The sequence below is a fragment of the Buceros rhinoceros genome, unplaced genomic scaffold, assembly GCF_000710305.1.
Source record: "Buceros rhinoceros silvestris isolate BGI_N320 unplaced genomic scaffold, ASM71030v1 scaffold28148, whole genome shotgun sequence".
NCBI classification, from domain to species: domain Eukaryota; kingdom Metazoa; phylum Chordata; class Aves; order Bucerotiformes; family Bucerotidae; genus Buceros; species Buceros rhinoceros.
Genome location: NW_010429017.1, coordinates 16,540 through 26,938, shown reverse-complemented (window position 1 = coordinate 26,938; position 10,399 = coordinate 16,540). Strand labels below are relative to the sequence as shown.

Here is a 10,399-nt window from a genome sequence, read left to right as displayed (position 1 = left end):
GGCGGATACGGGGTGTGTCTGCGGAAATGCTTCCGTGTCATGGCTGAGCCTAGAGTAAAGCGCCTTAACAGCAGCGAGATGATTTCCTCACGTTCCCGCCGTTGTGGTGGCTGCCAGCCGCCCGGCGCGGCGGGGACTCGCTTCCCACGCGCGTTTAAGTAGTCTCCTGTAATTTCAGAGTGTTCTAAATAAAGCAGACACCGTATACCAAAGCTATGAACAGCGGTATGAGAAAGTGCCTTGGTTGACGAGGTGTGACAGCAGAGGTCGCATACAGTAGCTGTACAGTAGCTACAAGGACTTGGGGGGCTGGGGGTCAGTATGTGTGACGCCTGCATTGTTGGTGGGAGTAAGTGATCAGTTAACGCAGCCGAGAGAGCACACGGGCTGGTGTCTGCCTGCGCTGCTGCTTTGGTTGTTGTTCTCGGGTGAGAATTCTGCAAGACGATGTGAACTTGTGTTCTGGGCGGTGACCTTGACTGAACACTGTCTCTCTGGAGCTAATTAATTCCTCAGAGGATGGCTTAAAACGTCCCTAAGGCTTTTCCCACCACATAGGTTGTCCTATATAGGTCATATAGTTGTTGACTTATTTGGGTTTGTACTTAGCTGAAGTTCACGTCAGTTTGGAGCAATTTTTTGAAGATCTGTTTGGAGGGCAGAGAACCTGTGCAGTGTAATGTCTCAGAGTGAAAGTTAGTTCCTAAAGTGTCTCTAATGTAAGTCCTTCAGGGGTCTTGATGTAATTTATACATATGAAAAATGGTGTGTCCTTCTCTTTTGGAGTAAGGTGTGAGAGATAAGTCTCTGATGGAAATGGGAGACACATACAGATAAAACAGCGTTAAGCTGCATATTTCAGAAGCTTCGGCATCCTCTTCCAGTGCTCTAGTGAGAATACCGTTTCTGTGCTGGAGTTGAGAATAAGTACTAATTCTGCCTTGTTGTCTGAAAACCCCGCAGCAAATGAGTAAAGCGTGTTTTCTCGTGTACTTGCAGGAACACCACGTATTCAATCACCTGAGCAACCATGCTGGCTGCAAGGCTAGTGTGCCTCAGGGCGTTGTCATGCCAGACTGTCCGCCCCACCATTGCTCAGGCTTCCCCAGCTTTGAGGAACTCCAGCATAAAAGCGTACAGGCTGTGGCAGCCTCACCAGGTAAGGCAGTTCTCTTTCTAACGATTCTGACTGCTGATGGGGTAAAGAGATGAGAGTTTTGCTGAAGGAATCACCTTGCACGGAGTTGTGAATGACTGGGAGTCTTCTGCTTGTCTGAGGTACCTGCTGTGCTTTACTGAGGATTGTTACTCAAAATCAGTGGTTTTTTGGAGCAATTGGAATAATAGGGAAACTGGAAAAAAGGAATAGTTAGTGATGGATAAGCCTTTCTTTGTCCATTCCAAATTTTAAGTTTGTCGCCTTTGTTGTCCAAATCAAGGCTACAGATGAAAGCAACAAATTTGTGCTGCTTTTCCAAATTTAGTGTCTGTGAAATAGAATTAGGACTCAGGGAGGATGTTATCTACTGTCTGAGAATTTTTTTTACATAAAAATGTTTACATAAAGAGTGTTTTTTTTTGTGGAAAGCAAAAAAAAAAAAAGTACAGAGTATGTTTTTACATTTAAAATAGTATTAGGGCCTTGTTTAGTACAGTGGGACCAGAGCAGAAGAAATGTAGACTGAAATCTTCAGCTCCTGAAATTCACTGTGTTGGTTCTGTGCTTCTACATGTGTGAACATTACTATCCTCATCTTTACTGTTCACTTGTTTTTCCTGGGCACTGTTGCCTCATGTGTTTGGGAGGTAAGCACAGATAAATAAGAGAATCTGTAGTAATTTTAAGTGTAGCAAGTAAAACAATAAGAAACGTCTCTATTTTATGTCATTGACTCTTTCTTGTTATCTCTGATTCTTACAGAGTTATGCTACCAGAGTAAGAACGGGTGTAAGGCGTGGAAAAGTTGGCCAGGAAATTAAAGAAGCAGCATTTGAGCCATCTGCAGAAACAGCGCTTAAAGGTAGAGTAGCTCTGCTTTAAATACTGACTATCTTTGAAGCTTAACTTAAAACTTCCTCAAAGGAACTGGTTTCCTTCAAACCATTGAAGAGGCTATCGTGACTCTTGCTTCTTACTCTGTTTCATGAGGCCGTGTCCTCTTGGTAGGCTGAATCTAGGGTTTCTCACTCAGCTCACTGAGATCTGGTGACGCAGTGACTTGAGGTTAAGTGGAGCTTTAGGTAAGAACCCGAACGTGGATCAGCCATTGCAGACATAACAGAACTCGGGGAGGATGTTATCAGCTGTCTGAGAAAAAATATTCATCAAAGCATGGATTTATTTATTTTTTTTGTTTCTACAGTTGATCGCCTGGGGAAATTTATTGTTGCTGGAGGGGCTGCTGTTGGCCTGGGGGCCCTCTGTTACTATGGGATGGGCATGTCCAGTGAGATTGGAGCTATCGAAAGAGCTGTGTAAGTAAGATGGGTGTTTTTACTGTTCTAAGTAAAGAGTGTGTTAGGCCAGTCTCCCTCCTCTTTACACCATCTCTTTTTTAGCTGGTATCACCCAGTGTACAGACATTACAGTTTTTTAAGCTCTGAACAGAAAGCCCTCACCTCTGTGCAGGATTTTAGAGCCCATAATGGAAAGCAAACTCTATGAAGAGTATCTAAATATCTCTTAGGAGGTGTGCCACAGATCACTTATGAGGGATAGTCTTCTGTAAAATGTATTGCTAAGATCACTCTGGTGTTCCCGTGAGACTGCTCGTTAAACTCTTAACGCAGCACGTTGGAAAGAGAGTTGCCTTTGAACACGCTGCTTACCTTGTCGTGAACCCTGCTCCAGTAAAGAAGTTTTACATAAAAGCTTTAGCATGTTGCTTTTTTGGCCAAGAAAAATCTGACTCTGATGGCAAAACCATAAAGTTACTTAGACAGCAAAGGTGATTAGTGATAAGGATGGTTTCGGGAGCGAGTACTGGAGGTGTTTTGCTTTACTCTACATCTGTATTTGGAAGTAGCCGAATCAGCATTCCTGTGGAAGGCTCACTGGTTGTGCCTGTGAGAAGCTCTTCATTGATGCAGCTGTCTGTTGTGTTTTTCTCCGCACACCCTGAGGTAACGGGTCAAAAGAGTGAAAAAGGGAGAAAAGCGTGCACTAAGTTTGGTGTTACCAGGGAAAGCTTCCTGTCAGTAGTACGGCCAAATCATACTGCAGAAGCTCCCGCTCACGGCCAGGTTTGCTGCTGTCGTTAGAGTCCTCATTACGTTCACATCTCATGATGTCAGATAATCATGTGCACCGTGACTCAGCACTTGGTGAGTTGCTCAGCAGCTGCCCAGTGCGCAGGACACACTCTGTAGACATTTTCTGTTAAACTGATTTGTTACATTTACACTGGTCTCTATTTCTCTAGAGTTGCAAAGCATTCCTTGTTCTGTTTCCCGTGTATGCTGCTGCTTAGAAATAATCTGTAACTTGCATTGTTTGTCGTTTGCGGTGTTGGTAGAGAGTTACATTACATCAGACCAGCAGGATGTAAAAGCTCAGCGCCCTGTTGTAAGGTCAATTCATGGCAGACGTTGCTCGACCACACTATTACTGTGAAACTTCCCATATATCCATAGCTATAAATGTATTCAACAGCTTGAGTGTTTTCAGTTGTCTTTCCTTGTGGTACTGGTAATTGCACAGCTCTGTATGACTGCTTCTCTTTCAGTATTTGGCCACAGTACGTGAAAGACAGAATTCAGTCTACTTACATGTACTTCGCGGGAAGCGTTGGCCTGACGGCCCTGTCTGCTGTGGCAGTAAGCAGAACTCCGGCGCTCATGAGCCTTATGATGAGAGGCTCCTGGCTGGTAAGCTATGTTGGAAAAAAAATAAAACCATTTACTGACTGAGAAAAGACCCCAAATGTAATGGCTGATACATAAACCAAGAAATGTAAACCACTCAGTGAACAGTAAGGCAGGTCTTCCCTTACCCTGCTGTCCTTACCCACAAAGACTACTCAGGTATCGTAATGATTCCTTGTGAATTAAGATTTGGTGATTCTAATTACGTGCTGACATGCACCTTCTGTGCTTTGATAGCTTTGTCAAAGACAGACTACATGAGCAAAAAAAAAGCTGTGCAGTCCTTACCAGCTATATGTAGGTAGGAACCTGTTGTAAGTGGCCAGCTGAAGCTAACGACGCTACCTCTGTGACTTCTAAAGATGCAAACCGAGGTCCCCGTGTGTTCATCCTCCTGCCCCTGTAGCTCTTTGAAAGCTGTCTAGCTGTCTCCTGTTTGCCACGGCTGAGACGATACTGGTAGGCAAGTCATCCAGGCAGACTGCTAACAGAACAGGTTCGCTTAGTACAAGACAGTGTGTTAAGGGGAGTGGAAGGATCGAAGTGCCAACACTCGTGTAATTTTTACAGAGATGAATTGAACACATCTTTGGTGATAAGGCACAGTGGTTCGTTTCTGAGCAGTTTGCTGGATGATTCTGCTAGGAATCGTTGGTAAGAGGAAGCAGTGGGCTGTAAAAGTCATTGGTAGCAAAAGCATGTGAGCGGAGTTTTGGCTGTGGGTGGAGGAGTGTACAGGAAGAGGTACAGATAGTACTGCAGGTACCTTGAGGAGGAGAGTAAGGGGCAGAACCCATGTTTCCCTTCTCTTGCCTTGCCTAGCCAAGACGTTGTTGCCTTCTTACCGCTAAACTTGGGTTCATAGAAGACTGAGTAAAAGTTAAACGGGAATTACTGTGAGCTAAGATCTGGAAAGACTTGCCTGTAACCTTACAGGTGTAAAGTTGACAAACGCTCTGGTTAGGAAGTGGGTTGTTCTTTGCAGAATTACATTATAGACTGTTAGACGAGGAGGTCAGAGCAGGGACCGTGTGTCCCTCTGCTAACTCGAGCTCTGGTGCTGTTCATACAGGCTATAGGTGCAACGTTTGCAGCTATGATTGGTGCCGGCATGTTGGTCAGATCCATATCTTATGAAAACAGCCCAGCAGCTAAACATCTGGCTTGGATGATGCATTCAGGTATGTGATTTCAGTGTTTGTTACAGGGGTGTCTATGCTTCTGTGTGACCAGAGTCGTACTTTAACAAAACCTCTAAACTTCTAAATTTTTATGTACTGCTGTAGGAGAGTTGAGATTTTTTCATAGCCCAATGAGAACTCCTGAATATCAAAAAGATTTCTTAAGTGTTCTTAACAGAACTCTCAGAGTTTTCATGGTCTGCCAGAAGTCATGGTCAGGTTAAACTTGAGATAACGTGTATGCCACCTTGCGTAGAACAAATAGGTTTCATAGAATGAATTGGTTTCCTGATGGCTCTCTGGTGCCGTGGCTTCTGTAAGACTGTTGCCTACCCTTGCCATTCTTCAGCTGTACAGGAGAGAAAAGCATTTGAAAACTTGACTAGAGAAATGAGATTTTAGTACTAAACTGCAGCTTCTTAGGTACGTGTTCTGTCAGGTGTGTCAGCTGCCCGTACAGCTCGGTTGCTCACTGCTGATAACTACTTCAGATAATGTTGTTCACATCTGTTTTGCCAGAGGTAGTTTATCGTTGAGGCAAGACACCTGGGTGTTAGGCACTGGAACCGTGTTTGTTTCTCTAGAGCTAACATTTCTGCCAAGAAGAAGTGGTGTTTACCTTGGTGATTGTTACCTAGTTAAATAACCTGATGTGTTGGAGTAGATAGAGGTTTCATACAAGACTTGATATCAGAAAGTCTGACTTAATTGCCAAGCTAATTACTGTGGCAGAACTCTGTCTTGATTTCGTGTTGAGTGCTCCTATGGCTGTTAGGTAGTTGATGAGTCCATGCAGAGTATGTCTCTTTTACCAGCTCCCTTTTGAACAGATCGGTATGTTGACTTCTGTTCATCTGTATTCCAAAGACCGTCTCCCTGATGTACTCTCCAAAGCTAGATGAAAGTAGGTTATGGAATTTCAGGTGACCAGTTTGTTGTGTTCCTTTCTAGAGAGGTATGCAGTCAAATGTGTTGCTATTTTGTCATGCAAGTAGATCAGTTGGAGCTGTATTAACGGATTGGGGGAAAAAAAATTGTTTTTTGCAGGTGGTGTTTTTTACCAGAACAGTTGCAAATCTTATGGGTGTTGTTTTTCCTTTGGCTAGGTGTCATGGGTGCAGTGGTGGCTCCTCTAACCCTCTTGGGTGGTCCTTTGCTGATCAGAGCTGCCTGGTACACCGCTGGAATCGTCGGAGGGCTCTCGACTGTGGCCATGTGTGCTCCGAGTGAGAAGTTTCTGAACATGGGAGGACCACTTGGAATAGGCTTGGGCTTTGTTCTCGCCTCTTCGATTGGTAAAGCACCTTTTTAATACTGTCAGATAAGCAGGTTCTAGACTTCCGCTGCCAAGACACAGCTCACAATTAACAGCAGTCTGGTCTGTCCAGTTCAGATTTGCTTTAAATAGCCCTTGCAGAAAATAGTTTGTTAAATTTGTTCTTGAGAACAAACATGAAGTTCCAGTTCTGGTGAGTGTTAATATGACAAATGGCTGATAGTGGTGGCCAGTGACGGGGGAGCACAGCAAACAGGATCTTGGTTCTTGATCCACTTGTTTGTCTCCCTTACGTGTTTCTGGCATTGCGGTAGTCCTCAGGACAGAAGGACTTCCACATGAAGAACGGTACACGGTTCCCTAGAGCGCTCAAAACTGTGGGATCAAGTGTGTATGTGACATCTTCAGGTCGTGTTAAAGCTCTTGGGTCAGAAGGGCACCGCAGATTGAGAATAGGTCACTCACTGAGAAACGTGTGCTACAGTAACTGAGCCCAGCTCAGAGGAGCAGCACATGCAGCAGCTTGCTTTAACGCTACTGTATCTTCCTCTCCAGGATCCATGTTCTTGCCTCCTACTTCTGCTTTTGGTGCTGGCTTGTATTCGGTGGCTATTTATGGGGGGTTGGTGCTCTTCGGCATGTTCCTGCTCCATGATACGCAGCATGTTATCAGGCGTGCAGAAACCATTCCCTACTACGGAGCAACAAAATACGATCCGATCAATGCGTAAGTACCCGGCAGTAACTCAGCTGATCTCAGTGGCTGTGTAAGAATTGCCTTCAGACTCTGCCCAAGCATGCTTTAAAACCAGCCAGGCCTTTTGTTCACTGCTCAAACACATGTGGCTTTTAAACATGAAGAATCGCAGCATTTGAAAATACAACGTGAAAATAAAAACTTGAAACCATCTGCCTGAAATGAGAGAAATGGGATTGGATGTGTGCTGTCGTGCTGCCAGCAGCACAAATCTCTTGGAGATAAACAGACAAAAGCACAGCGTACAAGCAGAGGGCTCCTGAGTGGGAACTGTCCTGCTGGCAGAGAGGGTAGAACAAAAGCATGGGGTTTTTTTGACTGAGGACAATCATAGTTGGGTTCTGTCACAGGTGCTTCACAGAGGCTTTTTAAAGTGGAGGGTAATGGTGTGAAACACCAAATAATACTATTTCCGTTCAACAGTACTAACTCTCATTTCCTGTTTCCTAGGTGCATGGGTATCTACACAGATACACTGAACATCTTCGTGCGGGTGGCCACCATGCTTGCAGGTGGTGCAGGTGGCAGGAGGAAGTAAACCAAGGCTCCTTTTTGCAGCAGTCTGACGGCTGACCTAGTGCACATACAAAATAAAAATTCATGGCTGCGAGCAGTTTTCCTGCGAGTCAGAACTTCAAAGCATTTCAGCATACTGCTTCAGTGCAATGTGATTCAGACTTAATAGTTCTCCTTCAAACACTTTCCAGCTCTATGTTTAAAATAGTGTGAACTGCCTCTAATTGTATGTTGTTGGGGGAAGGTAAATTATTTTTAATATACAGGAAAAATAGTCTATCCGCTTCTCAGTGGGTTTGAGAGCAGTTCAATTTTTTTTTTTTTTTTTCTGTTACTGCACAGTAAAGGAAGCAATTTCTAAACTAGTGTCCCATAAGCTGCTTGATGAGTTGCAGTTGAGATGCATCAGTTTTCAGCTGAGGTTCCATAGATGATGTTTTAGTGACACATTAAGAAGATCTGAATGCATGATGTGGCACTAAAGGCGGGGGTGACTTCTGCCCGGGCAGAAACTTCAGCAAGGTTTAAGTAGTTGTCAGAAATGTGTTGTATTTGACAGGTGAGGTGACCAAAGGGTATAAAGGAGACAAGATGAGGAAATGGTGTGGCATTTGTGCCACGCTGAATGTCACTCTCTTTCTGGAGCACACCTGAGAACTCCTTGCTGTAGTGCTGGCTGGACCTGATAGTTCCTGTTGATGCTTACCAAGCCCTTGGATAGCAGTAGAGGTGTGTCTGTCTTTAGTGACTGGACTGCAGTATTGGGGGTGAAGCCCCATCCTTTGGGAGAGCTTGTAGTGCTCCTGTCCTAGTGCAGCTGGCACAGACACAGCCAGGGCTGGCTGCTGTAAACCCCTGGATGGCAGGTGCACTGCCCTGCTCCGCCATCTGCTTCAGTCTGTTCCGAACTCCCCTCCAGCCTGGCTCTAAAGGAGACGCTCACAATCGGTGAAATGGGTTAACATTAGAAAATCTATACTTGCCAAGCTCTGTGGCTGTGTGTTGGAGTAAAAGGTGAGTTCCTGGGCACAGTAAAGTTTTTCACTAATGTCATCTATACAGACTTTGAATTTGTGATAAATCTGCTGTGTTTATGTGTTGAGTTACGGAACAATAAAATTCTGGCCTCACGAGTTGCCTACTCTCAGTTGCCCTGCGTTAATAGAGATGTCTTAGTACCCTGCACTAGAAACTCGGTGAAGAGTACTGTAAACCTTCTTTTGACTAGTTTCCTTTGTGAGAGAGTGCATGTCCCTCTGTGAAAAAATCCACTGGGGTGATCTCCAGTTTCACTGGTTGGCGTCTTTCCCAGGTGGAAGATGCTGTTCCACACTTGCTTCCGGTGGTTTTGATTTTGTAACCTGTTGGCTCCCGACTACAGCCGGTGCTGTTTGTCTGTCTGTCACACACTGTAGTATTTTTAGTCTCTTCACTCGTAGGGAGGAAACAGTAACTTGTGAAGAATGTCACTGCAGCTCCTTTGTGCCCAAAGATTATGCCAGTTCCTGGCACTATTGCAGCTGAAGGAAAATCTTAGCTGGAAGAACTCTGTGGGTCGTGTCGAGTGTAAGTAGTGCCCGTTCAGAGGGTTTTATCGATTTCAGCAATTCCATACGCTTCATCAGTTCCTGCAGAGTGTTGCTGTAGCTGAGCACAGCGGCATGCTTGTGTTGCGGGTTCTGATCCCCATCCTGCCGACCACAGCAGCTTGACATGGATGAGTGTTTCAGATCGCTTAAAGAATTGCCATCAAATGTATTCACAAAAGTCATTTTAACATGGGTTTGTGAAAGCACAACCCACGGTGAGGCTCGCTCTTCCTCACTACAGGGAGGAAATGAAGGAAAACAGAGTCAGTTCAGAATCACTGACACAGATCAGAAGTGCAAAAAGGTAAGGGAGACCCCTCCAGTGAATTGTGATTTTCAGAGTGGACCCCCTGGACGACTCGGGGGGAAGCTTGGGCTTGGTCACTCGCTCTTTTGTGGGCTTCCTGGAGATCTTGCCCTGGCCCCAGCTCAAGCCTTTGCCTCCTTTGCCGCCTGTACCAACCTGCTGCGACTCTGCATAAGGAGGCGAGTGGATCCGTCCCCCCATCCCGTGGCTGGCTGCTCTGTCAGCTCAGAGTGGTGGGACCCTTGTCTCTCGCCTCTGGCATGAACGTGTGGTGTATTGCACGGCAGTAGTAGGAGTCCACTTACTTGGTAAGTGTCAAAATTAGTGTCATTTGTAGACTGTTGCAGATCCACAGGCATTAAACAAGTTTTAATATGAAGTATTACTATTAATTACATTATTGAGGGATTCCTTGCGATGAACGGGGAGTCTTTGCTTTCTGTACCAAACCTTTACGTAGAGAAGTTTGTAAGTTGTGATATTGTTAAAACCAGAAGCAGCATCAGATTCAGCAAACGTCCCCTTTCTCCTGGTAACTTACGTTACAGAACAGACATCTGTTCCCTCTCCCAGCCTTTCAGGGCCTTTGATGTAGCGAGGGCTGGTTTCTCTGGTAGCTGTAGATTTCTAAACAGAGCGTAATAAAGAGGCCATTCGGCCCAAAAACATTTTTAATGGGTGCTGAGCGAAGTGTGCTGTGTGAGGGGAAATGTTTTCTTCCTGTGGAAGTCCAGTTCAAGGCAGGGGTGGTTTAGGAAACTCTTTTTGACAGCTAATCTGCCAGGCTCACCCCTCTGTGATGAGGTGGCAAGAGGAGCCGTGTAACCATCTGGTAAGGGAAGCAGATCGGTTCCCACTGCGTGTCACTGCTTCCCCCAGAGAGGGGGATGTAAGGCGCCTGCGTGGAGT

The 10,399-nt window shown here is 45.3% G+C and overlaps 1 protein-coding gene across 1 annotated transcript; it reads left to right on the top strand.

The window, feature by feature from the left end:
• Positions 1-985: 985 nt before the first annotated feature.
• Positions 986-7,645, top strand: GHITM (growth hormone inducible transmembrane protein). Its single transcript, XM_010142503.1, has 8 exons — positions 986-1,159; positions 1,922-2,021; positions 2,364-2,475; positions 3,726-3,867; positions 4,937-5,045; positions 6,152-6,340; positions 6,877-7,048; positions 7,529-7,645. Exons 1-8 carry the CDS (start codon positions 1,031-1,033, stop codon positions 7,614-7,616), a joined length of 1,041 nt encoding a protein of 346 aa, XP_010140805.1. The 5' UTR covers positions 986-1,030; the 3' UTR covers positions 7,617-7,645.
• The last annotated feature ends 2,754 nt before the right edge of the window (positions 7,646-10,399 follow it).